Below are 24800 nucleotides of genomic sequence, written 5' to 3'. Positions count from 1 at the left end.
ATGAACAACTAGATTTTAATTCGGTTTGTGTTATCAGACAGCATTCGAAAATTTTAATTCTTTTTTTTTTGCGAGAAGTGTACAAACAGATTTCTATTTATAGTATTTCTAATTTAATATGCAAATATGATCAAATATGAATTACTGTTTCACGTAGGTATAGTCGAGAGAAGTAAAGAATTATGTAACTTGTTCCAATACAGGAATATTATTTGAGCATGTAGTCATAATTTTGGCGAAATTATCTAAAAGCGATTTGATCTGTTTTTGGATCTGCTCTCATTGAGGGGTATGTGGGCAGCTGTTCATTGTTGAGGAGTTTCGCGTGGGAACAGCTGACGTCACTTTACCGGACGTGACGTGGTATATCGATTTATCCGTACTCTTTGCCCAGAGCGCAACAGCGACGAGGGCTCCACCAACAGATCTAAATCGGAAATGGTATATAAAAATGTTGTGATAAAAGTTAAACGTAATTATAAAAAAAATTGTGTGGGGCATTTAGTGTATTCTGTATACTAATTAGAAGCATATGCGGATTCAAGGGAGGGCTCTAAGGGAATATAATCCCACTTGTATCAAAATAAAATTGCTGAATATTACGGATATTAAACGAACAGGCTGATGGAATACTGTCATAGTGCCTGAAAACTCTTACTAATAACGTAGCATATAAGATAAACAGAAATACGTATAAAGGAACAGAAAAGTCATTAAAGTGTTGCTAATTAGTCACAGTGGTATGAAGTATAAAGTAGTTTTAAATTTGCCATAAAGAATCGAGTTTGATAATATTGAAGAAACGTCCGAATTCTTTTAAAAACAACTCGTAATTAATCATATTATTACAAATTGTTGGTGGAAATTTTTAAACTTAATCGACCTGTTGTAATCTGTGTTATAGTGTTTTTCAAAATTTGTATATTGAAATAATTGTTACTCACTTGGGCGTCTTGTATATTTACTAGGAAATACCAACTACTCCCGTTGCAAAATAAATTTGTATTGGGTCACCCCTCAAATGTATAGATTTGCCCTTGTTCAGACGGGTAGCTTTCAGATTGTATTTCTGCATCCTTTTTTAATTCACAGAGGCTTTTGTTATTGGTGTTTTTTATTTATTGACAAACAATTAGTTATCATTCGGAAACGTTCTCGAACCTTCCAGAAAATTCTAAAACTTTTTCGAACTCTGTAGATGTAGCGTATTTAGGAAAAATCTGTGATGTTCTGTCAGAAGTCGGACTAATTAAAAGCTATATGCTGACTCTACACGGAGTCCTTTGGGGCGGTAGTCTTCTCACCCCCAAATTTTTGACACCATGCAACATATGTATATAAAGAAGAAATACTATCAATTAAAGAAAAGCGGAAATAAGTAATAACAATGAATCAAGTAATCTGTTTATCTGTTTTACTACTCCTAGTCCCTTTAAATTCTCAGACAAGGCACATGGTACAAAGTACGTAGGCGTTAAACAAGAAGAAGTTGTAATTCACAGAATCACCGAAATTGTGACGCGTATTTTTACGAAGTAGGAAAGTTTTCTTTTTTGGGATTCGGTGACGTACATCGGTACATTTTTGTGTTATGTTGCTTGGACTATAACGACCTTCGTCCTTATCATAAATTTATAAAGTTAACTGTCACTAGGGTTCGACCATGACCATCTATTTTTGTTTTATTGACTATAAATGAAATATCGTTTTTACGGTTAAATACGAGGCAGTTGCTTTCCACAGATTTTTATCAGAAGAAAAATCTTGGTGTTGTTGTATATCAAAACGGTAGTCTTAGTAGTAGTTTAAATATCAAGGGATTGATGCATTTCTACGTTTAACATCACTGGTTCAGGGGGGAGGGGTAGTTGTCTCCCTCCCTTGGTACGACCATTTATACTGCCTGTAATATACACATTTACTTGATGTGGAGTATCATAAATGAGATTTTTACTTAGAGTGCAAAGATATTGTTTTCATAATTTTGAATAGCATACTACAGAGATATTAAAACAGCTCAGACTTTTAAAAATTATTTTTACAAACATCACTCTGAATGGGGACGATTGCGATACAAAATACCATGCTAAATTATTGTTAATGTAATGAAATTAAGAAATTGTGCTAAATAGTGCACTTGATTATTTGATATCGTAACGGAACATTTGGCGCGTGAGTCAAGCTGGCACTTGACTAATTTTTTTGTTTTTCTGATTCTTTAAAAATCAATTATTATTAGGGACTTCCCGAAGGAGGAAAAACAAGATTAGCGGAATCATTTCGGTTATTTTTTAGTTTTTTTTTTACACAAATCGTTAATTGTGTCATTGTCCGATGTTGATCATATGTCGAAAGATGGGCTCCTACATAATGAAGATATTTTAAACAAAATTGTTTTGTTAACTTCCCAGTATGATAATCGAAAAAATTCCCTAGGAAAAAAAGCCCCGGAAAAAGCCCCCGGGAAAAATGTTTTCTAATTTATATTTAAAATTCATACATATTGCCACTGACAATGAAATAAATGAACAGATTGTTCGTTATACAATTTAATAGAAATAAGAATAGATGGAGTAGATAATTAGTTACAACGTTATCTGCCGTTTAAAATTGTAATATTAGTAGAAAACTAACTTTTGTTTGTGAAGTATTGATATTCTTAGAGGTAATCAATAAATACTTCTTGGGAAGTCAACCTCGAACATAATATTGTCGTTACACATATTAACAAAAATAAAACAAATCAAGTAGGTAATTAACTAGAACTCATGCTGTCTATTCAACGTTATCAGCATCAAGGAAGATAATAATTTTTATTTTTCAAATTATATGACTTTTAGAATAAATTTTGGGTGATTTTTTTCCAAAGCAGCATTTTTTCAGGGCGCTTTTTTTCCTATGGGATTTTTTCCGGGGATTTTCTTCCGGGACTTTTTTTTCCTGAGGGTTTTTCCTAGTTCCTTCCAGTATATAGGAAAGTTATTGGGGTGGGTGTGTGTGTGCGCGACATAAATGCTATATCGTGGTGTTTTATGGATAAGTTAAAGAGATTTTAAGAAAATATGTAAGGTACCAACGTTTTCGTAAGCATAAGGGGGGAGGTAAGAGCTTTGCTTACTTTTGCTGACAAGGGGGGGTTAAAATGACTAAAATTTAGTTTACGTAATACTTGAATAGCCTCTAAAAGTCGAGTCACTTGTATGCAAAAGAAACTTTGTAGATTTGTAAATTACAAGAAAATAATTAATTTCAACTCAAAATGTGTTAAATAAATAAATAAATAAATTGTATTGTAGTACGGTAACTCACATTACCGTTGAATTGCAATCAGATTAACTAATGGCCATAAATTAATTAATTAATTTCCATAATGTATAAATTATATATTTATTAATATTTAGTTTTTGAAGTTATTTTAATTTTAAGTAAAAATAATTCAATTTATTTTAATTAGATTATGCATTTTCTTTTTGTATTGTTATTATTTATGTTATATATACTGTATTACTTGTTATTTTTGTATTGTTACGCCAAAGAAGTATAATTTTTTACTTGCGTACATAAGTAGGTACAAACACACACACACACATTTTCTTTTTTTTTTTGAATTCATAACTGTAAACTCGTTAATGAAACATAATATTTGTCATATATTCACAAGAATATTGTATTAAAATCAAAGTTAATTCTTTAAATTGTTAAATGAATTTAACTTTGCCAATAGACCGAGTAGTTGTTTTTTCTAGGTTTTTTATTCTATTTAATAAGAGCGACGTTTCGACTGGTTGTCAGCCATCACCAGGCTGAAGTTATAAAATTTGTCATCTCTGATATCATTCAGATGTAAAAACATCTTCGCTACCATCGCCTTTAACCATGGAAGATTTGTTTACATTTCGTTGACATGAATTCGACGTGGAAACAGCCCGTATTTCCCTCAATAGAAATAAATTATATCATTGACTAGTTTTGGCTTCATAACATATTAATAAATTAGTTTAATAACAGTTTGACGAACACAAATAAATAAGAACAAAACGACAGTCAAAATTGTTAAACGGTTTTGGATTCTACTTATGATTAAAAGTAGATTTTCATAAGGCTTTTCTACTTCTAAAATTTATCGTTCTCGTGGTATTCATTTTTTTTTTTAAAAAGTAGTACAGAGCAGTAAGTAGCGAAAGAGCATGCCTATTTTACAATAATATGAATCAGCTATACCCTTAAACTTAATTTCAAGCATAATTTCAAAATGAGTTAATTACATACAGGGTGTTAGATATTTAATAGCGGATTTCGTTAACTTCAAACAATTATATGTCCAAATGGAACACCCTGTAGGAAGTGCTACGTAGATGCCGTTATTTTAATACCCAATAACGCTATTGTACAAATTTTTAAATTTTAAATCGAAGTAGTTGTAGTTTCCGAAATATTCTAATGTGTGGTCATCGTAAAACACTCTATATACGGATGCTTTTTACTACATTGGTTTTCAGTATTTTGGTAATTATGAAATAAATTATATATTTTGCTATGGTGAATCTTGCGAGTCGGGAAAATGTTCAAAGCGGGTCATTCGGCCCCGCGGACCGCAAATTGGCTACCCCTAGGTTTTATATTCTGCTGTGGATTTTCTTCCAAAATGGAAGGAAACAAGTTTCATACAAGTGAAGCATTACTTGAATACTTATTTTGTATTATTATGTGACGTCACACGTANTCGAAGAGATCATTTTTCTATAGCATTTCTTTGAATCGTGGATGTGTGACTTTTGATTATCTAAATTGCCACAGTCCCACTACCGGTTTTTAACAGAACCTTCAAGGTCGATTCATGTTTTGGCTAAAGTACGAACTCAGTTGGGATGTCTCATTTAGTGGGATTCTGCAGATTTTGTGGTAAGTCATCTTCATTTTCGTACATTTCGATATTTTTAATTAATGAAATTTTGGCAGACTATTTTATGATCAAAAAGTTTGATGCTTCTTAGTTGTTGGTACGTAAATTCTTCTAGCCGAAATTGACCTTAATTTAATAGAAATCTACTCTGAAAGTCTGATCAAATAATATTGGTGGGATTGCGGTCATCCAAATGGTTAAAGTCACACTTTGTACATACGCAAAATGCTGTAGAGAGATAATCTTTTCTACAAAATTGTACGCATCGATTTTCAAAATATTCTAGACATCACCATGGGCCATCGATTGAATCCACATTTGCTTATAGCGTCTTATTCTTTCACCTCTGCCCAATTTGAACTTCAACAGTTCAAAATAACCAAAAATCACACCTGTTGAGTCTAATGAAAATAGCGCATTGTTCTTCTTAATTTCGACATCATATCTATACACATACGTAATATAAAATCGCCTTACAAGTACCTGGTATATAATGTATCTATGCATGAATTCATGTATATGTGTGAATGAATGTACGTTAGGTCCTCTCATAGTTATACATTTTAGAGCCATGATGTTCATAGGTAATATAATATTCAGTCATTTTTTTATTTTAAAATTGTTTCAAGTATGAGTAGTACTTATTTAAGCTTACTATACCCTTTTGCAAAGTATCTAACTAGTAAATTCTTGATTAGCGTCAGTTCTTTCTCCCGTGGTGATTGATGATGGCTTAAAGTAAAACGCATGCGGTCCCGTGCATCACTTCCGAAATGAACATCGGAGATCCGGCACCCAAGCCTCCGTCTGATTTGTTATTCTCGTTCTGTTCGTATTCACAGTCGAAATAATGACTTTGACAATCTAAACATCTACATTGGTCGGACATTTTACAGGTAATGCCAAATTGTTTAGCTACAGCTTTGTATAATTCTTTAGATGATTTGTGAAAAATCTTAGGGCCCGCTTCTGGCGTCGTCACCTCCTCTTGGGTATAGTGAGGTTTATCCACACTACTTTCCTAAAAATGGGAAAAAAAGGACTAAAATCAACTAAGTCCGCCAAATATTCTACGAGGAAAAGATAATATTCGCTTTAAAGACGTAACACATTAATAGTAAATTCACACAAAAAAACAAAAATTGATAGATTTATTGAAAAAAATGATATTTTCGACCTTATTGAGACGTGGTGTGATACGTGGAATTTAAAAATACCGTGGATAATAAGAGCAGATAGGCATTATCGAAGCCAATAAGAAATAGGCGAGAAAGATTGGTAGGACACCTTCTCAAGGTACTTCGGTTTTGGAGAAATGCAAGATTTGCCCAAGATAGGAAGTAGAGGTGCGTGTCCAACCAACTATCAGATTGAACACCTTCGATGGATGGATGGATGGATTGATTGATGGTTGTTAGGCAGATGAAAATAAGACAAGCAAAATGAAGAATGATCAAAAAAACAATCATGGTTTGTGGAACATTATTGCAGCAGCATTTACGTACATGGTGCTTGGAATCTACAGAAAGCTTAAAGCCAGCCAATCCTGGATACTGAACAGGAAGGAAAACCGAAGACACTAAGTCAATCAGATATAGGAGAGACAGGTTGGTAGGACACTTTTCCAGGTATGACGGGCTAGATGGAGACGTATTAGAAGCAGAACCAAAAGTTAAGAAGGCCGAGCTAGACTTAGATTAGATTACTGTTCTAAACAAATTAAAAAATTAAAAGGAATACTCACCCCTAATTACCACAAATAAATTTTATATGAGCGGACACGTGTTTCGCCCACTTCACACGTGGGCATTATCAACGCGAGACTGGTGAACAAAGATTTAAATAAACTAAAAGTTCATTTGTAATAAGTTTTAATGAAGCTTTATTCCTGTCGTCTCGCTACTTTGCGTTCATAACAGAGAATACTCCTTTTGTAAATGCTGAAGTGGACGGAACGGACAACAAAAGTGACACTACTTTGAACAGATTTGGGAAATCAGGTTGTTCTGTTAATATGGCTTGCCATTTTTCTGCAGTACATGTTTCTTTGATTTTTTTCCGAATTTGATTTAAATGGTTCACTTCATTGTAAAGGGCATCATAATTAATTTTTGTTTCTATATTTATGGTTTCAGTAATTTTAACAATCACTTCAAAGGACAGAGAGGTGATCAAGCTAAAATGACTTATGAGAGCTAACCAATTGTCATCATTGTAGTTGAACCATTTTTCCAAATAGCATACTGCTTTTTCTATAAACAAATTGAAGTTTTTATACACTCTTGCTTTTATTCCAGGTGAAGATTGTTCTATGGATTCGATTTTCCGTAAAACTTGTCTTCTTTTCTTTTAATTAAATCGTTTTTTATATTTGTCATAATATTAAATACATCTAATATTGTAATGGAATTTCCCTGTCAATGAAACTAGCGTTCAGAAACATAGAAACATTCTCAAAAATATTGTATTGTGCAATATTATTGATACTCTGAATTTCGAATAATCGCTTACAAAATTACGATGTTTACTTAAGTCCTTAAATAAAGTATTTTTGCGTACTTTATGTGTCTTGTAAAGTATAACGTACGCACAGTCGAAATAGAGTACAATACTTTATAATAAAGTACGGGTGGCANAGATTTGGGAAATCAGGTTGTTCCGTAAATATGGCTTGCCATTTTTCTGTGCAATATTATTGATGTAAAAATACTCTGAATTTCGAATAATCGCTTACAAAATTACGATGTTTACTTAAGGCCTTAAATAAAGTATTTTTGCGTACTTTATGTGTCTTGTAAAATATAACGTACGCACAGTCGAAATAGAGTACAATACTTTACAATAAAGTACGGGTGGCAACCGTAGATACCATACACATAAAACAGCAATTGTACTTATTATTATTGAAAATAATTAAAAATTGTTATACGTGGACGAAGTCGTGGGTAAAAGCTAGTACGTTTACGTAAATCACTCTGTATTATCTGCACGTGTTTGATGAGTGATTCGAAGTATAATGGCTTATCAATTTCACTAATAACTGTGTAAACTGACGCAAGAAAACTGCTAATAATATACGTATCGTGTGTTTAAACATTAACCTCTTATATTCTCGACTATAATATCATTTTGTAATTTTATCCAAACTTCCATTCTCTATTAGTACTTAGTACTCACACTACTCATATTTTCTTAAATGAACATGGGTCCAATTCGTTTTTGTTTAGAAGTTATAATATGTTTAAGGTTACATCATTAATTAAACTGTATTAACAATTAACAATAATAAATGAAAAGACTGCATAAAATTGTTAGGAATGTTCACTAGTGGCGTAACGTAAATTTTTACCTAAATTTGACGCCCTTCTTATTTTCTTTGTTTATTTTTATGATAAGGGGGCGGGGGTCTCGTTGGTGATTATGTTAATAATATTTATTGTTCTGATTTTTCTGCAAAATTAAGTAGATTCTGATTTGAACAAATATGACTACCCTACTTGTGTATGTTCGAAAGCAAAATGCATTTTCAGTTGTTCAGGGATTCCCCCAAATAACAGACAATGCTCACTCCCTCTCAAGCGATGTGTTATGGTTAAGTTAAAAAGATTTTAAGAAAATATGCAAGATACCAATGTTTTCGTAAGAAAAGGGGGAGTGTTAAAATTACTAAAATTCGGTTTACGTAATACTTGAATGGCCTCTAAAAGTCGAGTCGCTTGTGTGCAAAATAAATTTTCTGCTTTTTTCGATATGAGACAGGATTTGAAAATTACAACAAAATAATCAATTTCAATTAAAAATGTGTTAATTTACCATACTTACGATGAATAGGAACAAACGTAAAATTAAGCATGTGCATTTGCAAAGGTCTCACATAACTTATTTCATTTACATACACAATTTAGAATGACAAGCGGATTTTGAGGATTCATCTCAGGATTCATTAAGAATTGTTAAGGTTTCGGTTCTTCAAATAGCTAACACGATCGTGATTTAAATGTCACTAGGAGCATATGTATTCTTTCCACACTCTTACAATGTTTTAAAGTTTCGATATATCTACATGATTTTGCTGATGACATTTATGAAATTAATATTGAGTACTAAATGTAAATAGAATATAAAAAAGTGTCTTGTTTATAATACAAAGGCAAAATCTATAAAATACTTTAAATGACGCAGTAAACGCCATCTGTAGCACGATGCTACATTTTAGGATTACGTATGCTCCAACAAGGTCCACTTGTGTGGATATCTACTTGCTGAAAACGAATCCCGGCGTAGCCAACCTCAACCTGATAGGCACGTTAGCTTAATCGAATAAAATAATTCGAAGTGGTCTGTATTCTGTCGAAACTGCCAGACGCGGATCGCGATTTCGATCTTTTTGGATCTCATCAGCGCGTCGCAGGCAGCTCCGACAGAACACAGACCAACTTTTACCTGCTGTCTTAACAGTGCGTTTTAGAAAATACTACAAATGGCGCAGTAAACGCCATCTGTAGCACGATGCTACATTTTAGGATTACGTATGCTCCAACAAGGTCCACTTGTGTGGATATCTACTTGCTGAAAACGAATCCCGGCGTAGCCAACCTCAACGTGATAGGCACGTTAGCTTAATCGAATAAAATAATTCGAAGTGGTCTGTATTCTGTCGAAACTGCCAGACGCGGATCGCGATTTCGATCTTTTTGGATCTCATCAGCGCGTCGCAGGCAGCTCCGACAGAACACAGACCAACTTTTACCTGCTGTCTTAACAGTGCGTTTTAGAAAATACTACAAATGGCGCAGTAAACGCCATCTGTAGCACGATGCTACATTTTAGGATTACGTATGCTCCAACAAGGTCCACTTGTGTGGATATCTACTTGCTGAAAACGAATCCCGGCGTAGCCAACCTCAACGTGATAGGCACGTTAGCTTAATCGAATAAAATAATTCGAAGTGGTCTGTATTCTGTCGAAACTGCCAGACGCGGATCGCGATTTCGATCTTTTTGGATCTCATCAGCGCGTTCCACTACTCTTTGTGGGCCCCATGAGGTTGCCCCCTAGGGTAACGAAGAGGCATCTAATGCCTTGCCGCATTTGGGCATTATTACGAATGCCGCATGTGGCCCCCGCGGGGGAAAATTATTGCTACCCCATTAAAAATTTTTGGAAAAATGAACTTTATTTTTAATGAAAAACACAAAATTGAATGAGAAATATATTTTACTAATGCGAAACTGTTCACTTTTACATATGTCATATGTAAGAACACATATTATTCCTTTACTTTCGTCTCTAACATTAAAAGAAACCATTTTTTTTATCAACATCTATGATTTTATTGGTATTAATATTTTCATTGTTTACCGAAACTATAAGTACAGTATAAAGGGATTTTCTTTTTTCGTAGTAGTTTTCCACAAATTTCAAAACAATTTATATCTCCATTTGGAGGAATACATATATATATACATATATTCTTTTGTAGTCAATAATACTTTAAATTGCAATCGTTTTACTGTTGTTTAAGTTGATGCGTCTGGTTTCAATTGTCTTATAATACCTACTAATAAAACTTGTTGGTTCCTTGCAAATTTAAAAGATTTCATTGAAACGACGACATAATTGGGCAAGGAGATTGCTACCATTTTTTATAAGTTTTTTCATTTTACCGAGAGTATTTTCAAACGGATTTGCCTCATCGAGCCCCCATAATGTAGATTTAATTGTTTTAATTAATTTAAAGTTTGTACATGGGATAGATTTGCCCCTTAAGACCTATATAAAAAATCCATGAGGTAATCCTCATTTTAGTATCATCACTTTTTTTGGTGGAATTTTCACGAGGAATCTGAGGGGAAATCCCTATATTGACTTGCCGCTCATTAGCCACATGAGACTTACACGCTACATGGGGCATGCCCCTTATAAATTCTAGTCGGCATATCTTCATAAAGAAAAATCTAAAGGATTTAGATCTAGGGATCGTGATGGCCATGCTGTTGGATCTCCTTGGCATATACATTTATTAGGGAAATGATAAGGAAATGATAATTTTACCAAGCAATTACTTGTCAGCCTACTATTTACTATTTATACTATTTTTTTATGTCTTTTCTTGAATAATAAAAATAAAAAATAGCCAAGATTAGTGAAGTCTAAAATGTGTCGCGTACCTAACATTTGCTATCAGCACTTATTCAGCATCCTCGTGGTGAGCGCTGTGATTTAAGGTTTCACTTGGGTTACGCAATGACTTTGACAAATGGGTATTTATTTTTTTTCTGTTCCTTCAGGATTTACTACACGTAATGGTCCTCGTATATACGAAAATTTTAACGTCATCGGAAAGAACGAATGGCCGTGTCAAGCAGGGCAACTATAAAGTATCCGCCATCATAAACAACGTTTTTGCCCTAGAGTGTGCGAATGAACGCAAAAGTGCAGTTCAAACTTGTCATTTTTACTTGCTCATTTTAAACGAAAAAAAGGCCGGGATAGGTCACTTTTAACAAAAAGAAGTCACTTTCAGTCAATTATTTTTTAAAAACGTTTGCTTGGAGTTTGATTCTGCAGCGAGGTGAAACGTGGATTCTGCGGAAAAGAAAAGGTTAAAAGGTATGAGGTGCGGTGTTATAGGAGGATGTTAAAAATACAGTGAATAAAAAGAGGAGGTAATGAGTAGGAGAGCAGAGGGTGCTATAGATGTCAATTATTAATAGGCGAGATGAGTTCTGAGACATGAAGACTGGTTAGAAACGTATTAAAAGCAGAAACAAGAGTTAAGACGGTTAGAGGTAGATCTGGATTAGATTACTGTTCGCAAGTTAGAAATATACAGTAGAATCCGCTTATAATGACATCGAAGGGAAATGATAACACGTCATACTAAGCGGGTGTCATACAAAGCATAATCTTAAAAAATAAGGAACTTTCTATTTTGGCTATTTATTTAGTTTAATAGAGAGAAAAACTNTAAGCGGGTGTCATACAAAGCATAATCTTAAAAAATAAGGAACTTTCTATTTTGGCTATTTATTTAGTTTAATAGAGAGAAAAACTACAAATTGTACATATATATTAACAGAAAAAGAGAAAGAACGATGAATTATAATATCAATTTGCATAAAAAGGGTCAGAAAAATGAGCGAAAATGTTATTATTAATCATTTGGGTCACTATAGCCGGATATGATTTCTTGAGAATCAGTCATAACAAACGATATGTCATTTTAAACGGAGACATTATATCCAAACTTTCCTATAGAGAATTTAATATGAAAACCAAACTTAACACTGCAATTACTTTATATTAAGCGGTTGGTTAATATTGACGGAGACATAATAAACGAATTTCACTGTAGGTTGCTTTAGTTTTTGAGAAATGCGAAGATTCGCTCAAGATCAAGATCCTCATTTCTAAGGGGCACTCTGGGCAAGTATCCAGGGCCCCGTAATCGACAGGGGCCATCTAGTTCCTGCCACATCTTTCCACCAATCGAAAACCTATATTTATTACCGATAGATATATTTATTTTGAAGAAAAAAAAGAAAATAATTACTGATTAGAATACCTACAAAAAATGTAGATGATTTTTGAAACATTTATACAGAGTATACCACAATGTTAAGTGAAAATACAAACAAAACTTTATATTAAAGTTTTCAACAAAAAAAAATTGTTGCAATAATTTTTAAAACCTGAACGTGACTGACCCAAGTAAGCCGACTCGATGATCAGGATCTATTATAAAGATGTTAACGAGAAAGAAAATGTCTGCATTTAGCAGAATACTTGATAACTGTTTAAATAAAGAGACTAAAAGTATTTCAAATAACTAAAGACACATTTCCAAATGTAGACATTGCATTGAGAATTTTTCTAAGCATGATTATAACTACTGGCGAACGCTCTTCAATGTTTCAACAAAGATTGGTCAGTTTGTCGCTGATGTCCGTTAGAATGTGATATCCTGTCAACAACGTATGATTGACGATTTTAAGCGCTAACCTGTGAATGCTAAGAAAGTTACTTTTCCGAGTCATATTACAATCATCCATTTATTTACTTTGATTGTTAAGAAATAAAAATAATTGTAGAATAAATCTAGAATCATTTGAACATACCGTTAGTTTTGGAGTACCTCAAGGATCCCATTGTGGTTCTCTGTTTTTTAATGTAGCAATTGAAATCCGTATGGTTTACTCAATGCTGACGACTTTAAAATCTATCGCATAATTAATTCTGTAGATGATAAATTACAATCTGATTTTTATCGGATTAATAATTTTTGTTATAATAATTGTCTTAAATTTAGTCTTGATAAGTGTTTTATTGTGTCTTATTAAAGAATTTTCTTCTCGAGAGAATTTTCGCTGGTAAAGGAATTTGGTGTCCTATTCGATTCGCATATCAGCCATCATCAATTAATTAATATGCAATAAGTCATCACGTACTTTATCCATGGTAATGGGTATTTCTAAGGATTTTTCAGTCTAGTACCTTGATCTTGCTCTATCAATCGCTTGTTCCATCAAGCCTTACCTATATATTCTTCTCAAATCTTGAACCCTTGTCATACTTATCTATCGGACAGTGTTGAGCGTATTCAACATAGATTTCTGTCCGTTTTAGCAGGAAAATCGGGTAATCCAACGCATAGAATCGATCATGATTACATTAATATTGCACGTGAAATTCGTCTTTGTTCCCTAATTGTTGAGAAGCTATTTCGATGTCATGTATTTATTTAAAGTTTGCAAGGATTATGTTGATGTACTTACCACAACTTCTTGAGAAGGTCAATTTTCATATTCCAGGAAGAATTCTCAGAACTAATACACTAAAATTTTATGTGTCTATTAAAAGGAACAACTTCAATCATTTGTCATTTGTCGATAGATTAAGTATGGTGTATAATCAAAACTTTAATTCAGGAACTCGATCAATATTTAATTTCAATTCCTTCTTTCAAAAAAGTAGCTAGAATTAAGTTATTTTTATATGAATAGTCTCTCTTTATTCCATATACTATTATATACACCTATTATTATAAAAAAATAATAAAATAAAATTTTGCGTATCTACTCTTTTTGGTTTTGTTGCCCCGTTGTCTTTATGTGTCTAGAGCCTCCAATAGTTTAAAGACGGCCCTGCTCAAGATAGGAAGACGTGGAACCTTCGGACTGATTACTATTATTATTATTTTAAGAAAACAGAAAATGTAAAGTTAAGATTTTTAGAGGACCAATGCACAGCTCGAATAAACACAAATGAGATTTGTAATAAATTATTCACATTAGCTAAGTTTTTTAAAAATTAAAAGTTTCAAAAAAATATAGCAAACTAATATTTTTTATTGTTATGTATAAGCAATTACGCGAACGATTATGATTAACTTTATGACAGAGTAAAGAACGTAACATTTAATACACCCTCTCAATGTTTACTTTTAAAAAATTAAACTGAAAATATATTGTTTCTCATTAACAAAAAGAAAACTACAGAAACTTTTCTTTGCTTAAGGTTTTCGTCGGGGTATCAGTAAGATTATGAATTGATACGTGAAGATTTTCAATTTTACCCTTCATGTGTAAAAAAAAACAGTCTTTACGTGGTTGGTGCGTTTGATTCAGGGTTTTTAACAATTGAAATTGTTCGTACAGGGAAAAACCGGTAAATAAAATTGACTTGAAATAACCGGGAAAAAGGCGGGGAAATTTGTCAAGCATACGGGAAGTTTTTTAAATGGCGCGGTATCGACGAAAAAATTTTAAGCAAAAATTTAAATTTTTCATAATAGTCAATTTCGTTGCACCTCTCTATATTATTCTTAATCACACAGCTAACAATTAATTACTACTTCTAATAACATGAGTAGTATATAGTTTATATAAAGTGTATACGAACGAAACAGGAAAATCGGGAATAATGGGCTAATTTTGTTTCCCATAAATATGCTGGGTCAAAACGGTATGACTGGAAAGGTAAAGACAAGTAGCTAGAAAAAAAACGGAAACTTTTTTGATTTTGCGCTGTACACCCTGTCAGACTTTAATGATGTATATTTTAATTGATCAAGCTCAAGATCGTGCATAAAAAACGTCTGCTCCTATGTCTTCTTATCATCCTAGTACATATAATGTATACTTCTTTAACTTGTTCTCACCCATGTAGATTTCCATTCGTCGATATCACAACTTGATAATTAATTTCATTAAACCTGTTTGAAGTTGGTTATCATGCATCTCTCAGGTTTGACACAATCTACTGCAGGATTGAACTCCGATTTCGTAATGAACAATTGTTTCTTTAATACAGAGTACAATTGTGGACCTATAACTTGTTAAGATTTTTAGATCAGTGTACAAGTTTTTGTAAAATAACACGTTTATTTGACGACAATTGGAATTAATACAAACGGTATATGTAATTAATTATTTACATTAGCTAAATATTTTAAAATCAAACTTGTTTTTTTATAATTAGCTATAAAAAACAGCACATTCATACTTTCTATTGTATAGGTCGTCTCGTCAAGTTGGCTGTTAGCGATGTTTCTTTTGTCTTTTGTCGTTGGAGTATCTGAACCAGAAGAACAACTTATTCAGATTATCTAGACCTGAGAATGTTCGGTGTGCCCTAGGATGAAACGTCGACAACTTGAAGACACGACGTATAAACTCAAAATTTTGAATTTCACCGTCAGCTATCCTCGCGGAAACCTACGAAATTCTCGATAATCTGATTGAAATCTAATTCTTAAATTCACGAAGTTTATTTTATCGGAATATACTTATGTTTATTGTGGATTAATAATAATAATCAAAGCCAAACTAATGTTTTGTATCTGTTAATCTATCAGCTCTGACACGTACGTACAATTTCTCAAATACGCTCGACTCATCCGCCAAATTCAAGAGAGAGGAAAATGAGACGCTAGAGAGTAGAGACTCTCCTCCTTACCGCTTCAGTAATTTTATTATTGCATTATTTCTTCGTTTCAGGTGGTATGGGTCTGTATTTTATGTCGTAAGAAACAAGAACTGCTTGGGAAAACGGGTCAGTGGATGATAGGTGGCGGAGGTCAGTTGGAAATTGCCCTGGATCGTTCGTCTCACGTCCATCAACAATCGCAACAGTACATGCATCATCAGCAGCCGCCTTCTGACAAACGGCCGAAACTTGAACGTGCCCATTCCGCTGCAGAAAAAGAAAATCAGCCCCTTCAACGATCTGGTAGCACTTTGAGAAGACAATTTTCAGAACAGGACTCTAACAGGGGCCCTTCTTGCGAACGATATCAACATCAGGGTTATAACGAAGACGATCCCAGATATTACCAAGGAGAGATCGAGGGACTGATGAGGCAGCATCCTCATTTGGTTCCCAGAAGGTAAATATGACCATATTTAATGGGGATAAGAAAGGGGCGTAAATTTTAATAGGAAGCCAACATAATAACTTTTACCTGTCTTTCTTCTTTCTGGAAGCTATATACTTTTTTTTAGATATCCTGACAGTTCGGAACCAGAAACCTCTCCAATGGATGTTCCATCACAAAGGGTGTCATCTGTTACAAGTTCTAATAAGAAACATAAAAGGACTGGGTCGACAAAGAAGCATCAACCGCATCCACCCCAACCGCAAATCCAAAAATCGTTTTCGAGTTCAGAGGATGATCTCAGGTCCACCCCGGAATGCAGTGATGATCGAGACAGCGAAAAAGGTAAGAAATAAATATATTTAAAATGTTACCCATATTCGGGACCAATCTAACAATATCTGCAATATATTCTTCCTTTACAAACGGCCGAAAAAAGATAGATTCATCTTGGTTTTCATGGAAATTTTTATAGAATTACTTTTTGTAATAACTGAAGGTAACATTTTACTACCTAATATAAAAAATGATGAACTTATTTATTTGTTATATAAAATACACTACGTCAACAATATTTCATTCGAATTCTGTGTATACATATATGCTGTGTATGTATACGAAGAGACAGATTCAAGATGAACCTCTTTTTGTTCGTTGTTGCTCCCATGATAAGGTGGTTGAAGAATTTTTCGAGATTTGATTGGGGTAACGTTTACAGGCAGTTCATCAGATCGAGATAAATTATCGGAACATTTAAGTCGTCAAGAAATTCTAGATGAGAAAATTAAAAAATTCTTAGCGGTGAGAACCATTCGCCCTATTAATATTTAAACTTCTGTTTCATATTTTATTTTTTCTTTTGATGTTGTTATGTCTGCATGAAGATGTTCACGCCGGCATTTGCACCTTCTACTTCTGCATTTTGGATTACAATCTCTCTTCTTACGTATTTTGACGAGCGATAATTTAATAGACGACGTACCTAGTCGACTAAATTGAACATGATTTGGAACAGTGATTATCATATGTATAAATACATATAATAATAATAATAGTAATGTTCTACCGTAGGTTTGTTTGTGTGCTTGTCCATCACTAAGTTAGCCATTGCCGAAAACAACAACTTTTCGGTTAAAGATTGTAAAAAAACGGCAAATTACGTCCAAAATATCGCAATCCGCGATCGATTTACCTATCGTTTATAGAGTACCAGTTTTTGTAAAATTTTATTTGACTTTATTAAGCGGTTTAATAAAACGAAATGTGTGCTGAGACACATAGTAGAAGTGAAACTTCAACGGACAAGTGGAAAAACTAATCGCAACAAAATTTTTACTTCAAGTTTTACCGGCAGATTGTTAATGTACCTTAGTAAAAATTTTGTTGCGGTTCTTTTTTCCACTTGTCCGTTGAAGTTTCACTTCTACTATGTCTCTCAGCACACATTTCGTTTTCACAGGTTTACTGCAAATTATGATTTGGTTTTGACCGCTAATAGAGGCAATGATGTCCAGCCACGTTGAGAGCAGAGGTAAGAAAACAACAGCTGAGCGCAGCACACGCCGCCGGGACTCTAGCGGATACTCGCTCTCCGCGCGGCTGCGCATTATATCCATGTAATACAGCGGTTGTCTCTCGCCACGCGATATACCGTCTACCCCCTCCACGCGGCCGTAACGCTTTTTCGTGACAGAAAATATCGTAATACCCCGTCTATATAGAAGTTTCACTTCAAAAATATTAGCAAATTAAATCCGCAAAAAGTACGTTTTTGTGTTGCAATCAAATTGAAGACGTCTATCTCTTCTCATAATGCAATATTCTGCAACTAGCTGACTAACAGAACGTCTAATTAAAGGATGAAAGGATTCCATAGGACTACTTTCGATATCTCTGATGTTGCTATACTATAACATTACTCATTGTCCAAATGTGGATGGGCTCAGCTAGTGATAATAATGTTTTAACGTAGGATGTTAGTGTGCTTCTCAATCTCTCAGATAATCGTGGATAAAACGATCGAAAATTGCACATTTGGGTTAAAGATTTTGTAAAGACAGCAAAGGATGCGTGAAGGTGATCGATTCAACGTTTTAAAGACTAGAATTTTGTAAAACTTCATCATTAGTGGATGAAAACGGGAAAAAACATTTTTGACCTGCAATTATACTGGTTGAGGCTATATCCTGTCATAATACAATATTCTGGATTTAGCTGATTATTAAAACGTTCAACTAAAGGATCAAATTGTGTTTAAGGCCGAATTTTGATATTTATGATGTTATCATTCTATTAGAATATTTGATTAAAAATTGCTAGTTTTAAGATATTAACGGTAGAACTAATAACAGCAAAGAAATGACTCGGTTTAAATGACAACATTTGGTTGGATGACAATCAGAGAGGGGTGTGACACTCTTGGGGAAACAAATCCAAATTTGAATGCAAAATTTGTACCTTCACTTTACACTAATATAATATCGACATGTTATAACCATTAAATTATTAATGCTTGACATTCAAAGTGAAAATGTCATGAAAATTAAAATATAACTGCTGTGCATCATTGATAATGGTACAAATTATCAAATCTGGGTGGATTCAGCTAGTTTTGAAACACCTACGAACTTTTTTGTTACAAATAATTCGACTGTTTACCTTAAAATTTTTTGGAACTTTAGAGTTAGATATTGATTTTCGATGCACTTTGAAACTTCAATTCAAAATTTTAAAATTAATGTATATTTTGCACCATTATAAGAAATAGAACAAAAATACTAAAAAAAATTTTATCTTGAATTTACAAATACCAAAAATTTATGAAATACTAGCTGTCCTGGCAGACTTCATACTGCCCCAATCGATATATAAAAGACCTAAATTTTTGTATAAAATAAACTTAGTTGACAAATGTCAAATATTATGGTTGCGTTCAGAAATTTAATTTGACAAAACTTAAGATTTATCAATCTACATAAAAATAATCTGAAAGATAGTTAACAACTTTCATATTTATTCACCTTTTAAACCTTCCCTGGACTTCCACAAATAATTCAAGACCAAAATTAGCCAAATTGGTCCAGCCGTTATCGAGTTTTAGCGTGACTAACGAACAGCAATTCATTTTTATATATATAGATAGATTAATATTGAAAAATTATAACGGTTCATTTTTGTTAATATTAGATATTTTTTCTAAAAATATTTTCAAAATCACTGTTCTCTCGTTATAATAAAAACATGTTGAACAGGAAGGAAGAATTAAAAATGATGGTATTTATTATAATACAGTGCCTTTTTTCGAATAAGAAGGTATCATGAAAATTCATAATTTACAACTATCTATGCGTTTAATAAATAATAATTTATGGTACGACACACTGAACGAGTTAAAATTTGAATTTAACAACTGTATAGACGAAGCACTTTCTAGGTAAGTACTTGAAAATTGTCAAATGTTGTTTAGGAGGAAATGGGGATTGGCCACCATTAAGCCATTACATTGTGGCTCCAATGCACCGTCCCCTTCAAGATGTTACTGCCGACAATCGATGTTTTACTGAACGAAGAAAGAAGACCGTAAGATTCGATCAGCATGAGAACTGGGACAGGCAAGGGTCCCAAGACTCGCACAGGGACTCTGGAATAGACACCTCTTCTACCTTTACATCCAGCGAAGATTCTACAAGGGGAGATCTTCCCAAGGTGTTTATATCAATATACATGCATACTTACATAAATACATAGACACATACATACATATATACATACATACATACATACATGCATACGTACACATATAGTACATACATATATTTCGCATATATTATATTACACGTACACAATACATGCTCGTAACAATGCAAATAATGAAATAAAATTGTGTTTAGTGGATTTTCAAACGTTAGGTACTGTAAAATAATAAAAATTTTGATTCGACTACTCAGACACAAATATAAACTAATATTTGGAAAAGGTATTTAACACAGAAAATAAAAACAGGTATTTTGTATTCAGTATTTATATACATATATTCTTTTGTAGTCAATAATACTTTAAATTGCAATCGTTTTACTGTTGTTTAAGTTGATGCGTCTGGTTTCAATTGTCTTATAATACCTACTAATAAAACTTGTTGGTTCCTTGCAAATTTAAAAGATTTCATTGAAACGACGACATAATTGGGCAAGGAGATTGCTACCATTTTTTATAAGTTTTTTCATTTTACCGAGAGTATTTTCAAACGGATTTGCCTCATCGAGCCCCCATAATGTAGATTTAATTGTTTTAATTAATTTAAAGTTTGTACATGGGATAGATTTGCCCCTTAAGACCTATATAAAAAATCCATGAGGTAATCCTCATTTTAGTATCATCACTTTTTTTGGTGGAATTTTCACGAGGAATCTGAGGGGAAATCCCTATATTGACTTGCCGCTCATTAGCCACATGANCTGTATAGACGAAGCACTTTCTAGGTAAGTACTTGAAAATTGTCAAATGTTGTTTAGGAGGAAATGGGGATTGGCCACCATTAAGCCATTACATTGTGGCTCCAATGCACCGTCCCCTTCAAGATGTTACTGCCGACAATCGATGTTTTACTGAACGAAGAAAGAAGACCGTAAGATTCGATCAGCATGAGAACTGGGACAGGCAAGGGTCCCAAGACTCGCACAGGGACTCTGGAATAGACACCTCTTCTACCTTTACATCCAGCGAAGATTCTACAAGGGGAGATCTTCCCAAGGTGTTTATATCAATATACATGCATACTTACATAAATACATAGACACATACATACATATATACATACATACATACATACATGCATACGTACACATATAGTACATACATATATTTCGCATATATTATATTACACGTACACAATACATGCTCGTAACAATGCAAATAATGAAATAAAATTGTGTTTAGTGGATTTTCAAACGTTAGGTACTGTAAAATAATAAAAATTTTGATTCGACTACTCAGACACAAATATAAACTAATATTTGGAAAAGGTATTTAACACAGAAAATAAAAACAGGTATTTTGTATTCAGTATTTATATACATATTATATAGAATTAATTCAAATAAATCAAATTTCAGAGGACCAAATAGATACTGTTTTTAAACGAAATCGTTTCTTGCAGATGTTGGTAATTCTAAATAATAAATTTTACAAGAAAAAGATCCATCATTAGTAAAGAATTCTTAATAATAAACTTGAAACAAATTGAGTTAAACTCAAACTGTTTCGTCAGATATTCATCGTGAAAACTTATAAATAATTCTCAAAAAGCAATTTGAAAATATCGTAATTATTTATTTTTTCCATAGCAAAATTGTAAAAAGGAAATAGTTTCTATTGTACATCTGGATAATTATAAATAATTCAAGGAGAATTATTTAAGGGTGTAGGTATTTAACATTTCATCGACATTAAACCAGAGTAGTAAAGGCTAGAGAAAAGAATAAAATAATTTGGGTTAATTAACACTGAAAACTATTCTTATGCATTACTTAAAGGTACATGCGTATTATAATAGATATTTTTATTTTAATACATCCCAGATACATTTAAAAACCTGAAGCACCTTGTAGTGTAGACTTCAGGGTTCAAAATTATTTCGTGTTCTGATTTTTGATTCTGTATTATGTGTCAATTGTTTAAAGCATGTGTTCAGTACAGTACGACCTTTTCTCTTTCTTCGGCTTAATGGCTTTTTTTGTTATGGCAGTGCATGGCTTTTTGTTTCAACATACATATATTAAATGTATTACTGTAATATTACATTTATAAATTATTTACAAAAAGATCAAAAAATTACAAACAGCAGACATAAAATAGGAATAATAAGAGTAAATAAAATTTTTGGTTTAATCGGTGTTTATGAAGTTTAGGTACATCGGTGAATTTGTTTTTGATTTAAAGAAAAGCAAAAGAATAAGAACCAATTTGGTAAAATCACTTTTTGAAAACTTTCACTTAATTTTTTTTAAAGTCTTAACAAGTTCGACCTACAAGGCCAACTTCAGAAGAAAGATTAATAAGTGAGTAACAACAATTTGGTTTTAAATATTAAAGATATTGTTTTGGTTTAGGGTGGGGGATGTAAAAGGGAGGTGTAAATACTTTACACACATTCTGACCAAACAAATAGCATTTAGTAACGGTTATGAGACAAATCTTATAGATAGATTAATTTTTAAAAACAAAAGAAATTAAGTTTAGATTCTTTATACCCTTGTGTCACATCTAAAGATTGTAAATTTAATACATTAACATATTTAGGCTCTTCTACAATTAAAGTATATAAAGAAATAAAAACAGAAAATGTCGCGATAGCTTTTAGAACTGTACACAATTTATCTAAATTTATTAACAATAGAAAAGACAAAACAGATTTATTTATAAAAAGTGGGGTATATAAGTTAACCTGCAATACATCTAATTCTATATACATAGGCCAAACTGGAAGAACGTTTAAGGATCGAATCAATGAACAATGCAAAACTTATAATCATAAGTCTAGTTTTATGAACCATATAGAACAAACTGGACACAAGTTGGACAATAGGAAAACTGTAAAAATATTACGTATAAAAGACAAAAGTACAAACCTAACAATTTTAGAGTCAATTGAGATAAGGTCACATTTAAATTCAAACAGTGAAATTGTAACAAACAAAATAGAGAATATTTACGATTCCCCTATTGTCAGAATGTGTGTAAAGTATTTACACCTCCCTTTTACATCTCCCATCCTAAACCAAAACAATATCTTTAATATTTAAGACTAAATTGTTGTTACTTAGTTATTAATTTTCCTTCTGAAGATGGCCTTGTAGGTCGAAACTTGTTAAGAATTTAATAAAAATTAAGTGAAAGTTTTCAAAAAGTGTTTTTTTACCAAATATCATTATAATCAACTTTCATATAGAAGAAGCCAACTCTATCAATTTTCTCAAGAACCAATTCAAATCAGTTATTTATTTGGTCGAGGCATACATACGTTTGGAAGCAAAATTACAAAGCATATTTTCAGTTAGTTTAGAATGTTGTTGAACAAAGCCGGTTTTATCACACATAATTCGTTATTCGTTACAAATGTAAAGTTGGAACAGTCCCAAACTCTGACGGAGCTGGCATGGCAGTTAGACAATGGTCCTTGAAGGATCGGGCCTCGGCACCACTCCAGTATTTATTACTGCAGTTTTGCAAAAACGATTTTCGACAAGCCGCCAGACACATCCAGCAGCTTCTTGCTGTGGTGCTGCTGGTGCCGCAAAACCCACTGAAAGAGCTTTTTTGGTTTTATTTTTTGTTGTTAAATAAAGCTCCTCTGCTGCTGTAGAATAACAACGACTAAAAGGTCGAAAGATTTACTGAAGATTGCATTTCCTGCTTAGCATCCGTTACAATGGCAAGTATCCGTCGACGGTACGCGGATGATTGGTCACATGATCCTCCGGAGAGGTAGCCAAGAGTCTTCTGGCAATATCCTGGGACTTAAAGTGATCGGCGGTCGTATTCTTGAAAACGGTCAACGGGGTGCTATTATTGAGAAAGTGAAAAAGGGAAGCATCGCCGATGTCGAAGGACAATTGCGCGCAGGTTAGTAACAACATTGTCCCTTCTTCTTAATTTAAAGGTTTAATGAGTTGATCATCAAGTTATATTCGAAATATTACAATTTTAGGATATTGAACAACACTTTTTTCTCTTTTTCGGAGTTATTTGTAGACGACATCAATTTTTTAGAAGCCTATTCATCCTTGATTCCACAGATTCATAATTTATTACATCGTGTCCTGATTTTCGTTTCGTATGTCTGAGAGTTTAAGGTCGACATTTGTATGTGTTTACGCACATAAGCTTCCTTTTTTCTTTTATTTAGGACCGAAGACAATAAATTAGGACGCTAGTCACTTTTAAGCCGTAGTAATAAAAACAACGTTCAGCGAAACAAATTATTTTTATGTGGTAAAGTAATCTTAACTTTCAACGGGATCTCGTCAGTGTAAGATTTGTTAAAGGAATTTATAAAATTTTATAGGTGATGAAGTGATCGAGTGGAACGGCAGATTGCTACAAGGAAAAAGTTGTCAGGAAGTTTCGGACATCATTGCCGAAAGCAAACATGAGGCCAATATCGAATTGATAGTGTCCAGAAGTATGGGAAATAGAAGGGCAGCTCAAGCGACCTGGCGTCAGTCTGTTGCCCACAGAGGTAAAGTTGTTAGCTTAAACGACTGGTAAATTAATAGAAACAAAACCATATTTACACACAAACACACGCACAAACCTAAACACACTATTTGGTTAAAATTTTGTATGTAACGTATGCTGATAAATATCTATGTAAGTTAGAGGGGATACTTTTTATAAGTATATATTATGGGAGCAACAACATAATGGGTTGATGGTGTTTAAGTATGGTCCAGATTATGCAGTTTACATTAAAAATTTTGCTTGGTATACAATAGAGCCTATGTATTTCAATTTAGCATTTT

At 33.0% G+C, this 24800-nt stretch overlaps 1 protein-coding gene across 8 annotated transcripts in view; it reads left to right on the top strand.

The window, feature by feature from the left end:
* The window catches only part of LOC108735773 (regulating synaptic membrane exocytosis protein 2), a 39277-nt gene that overhangs the window by 2149 nt on the left and 12328 nt on the right, over positions 1-24800 (top strand). For 7 of the 8 annotated variants that reach the window (XR_001937629.1, XR_001937628.2, XM_018467916.2 and 4 more), the window contains exons 3-7: positions 15905-16293; positions 16409-16626; positions 19748-19986; positions 23697-23901; positions 24344-24517. Coding sequence is in view for 6 of the 8 variants with exons in the window: in XM_018467916.2 (XP_018323418.1) it covers positions 15905-16293; positions 16409-16626; positions 19748-19986; positions 23697-23901; positions 24344-24517 (1225 nt within the window). In the remaining 2 variants the exon portion in view is untranslated. The remainder of the gene's footprint in view (positions 1-15904; positions 16294-16408; positions 16627-19747; positions 19987-23696; positions 23902-24343; positions 24518-24800) is intronic. The other variant, XM_018467919.2, reaches the window with a different exon arrangement.

This window comes from Agrilus planipennis, unplaced genomic scaffold, assembly GCF_000699045.2.
Source record: "Agrilus planipennis isolate EAB-ADULT unplaced genomic scaffold, Apla_2.0 scaffold138, whole genome shotgun sequence".
Classification (NCBI taxonomy): Eukaryota; Metazoa; Arthropoda; class Insecta; order Coleoptera; family Buprestidae; genus Agrilus; species Agrilus planipennis.
Note: the sequence above shows the minus strand (reverse complement) of the source record. Positions and strands in the feature narration are given on the sequence as shown.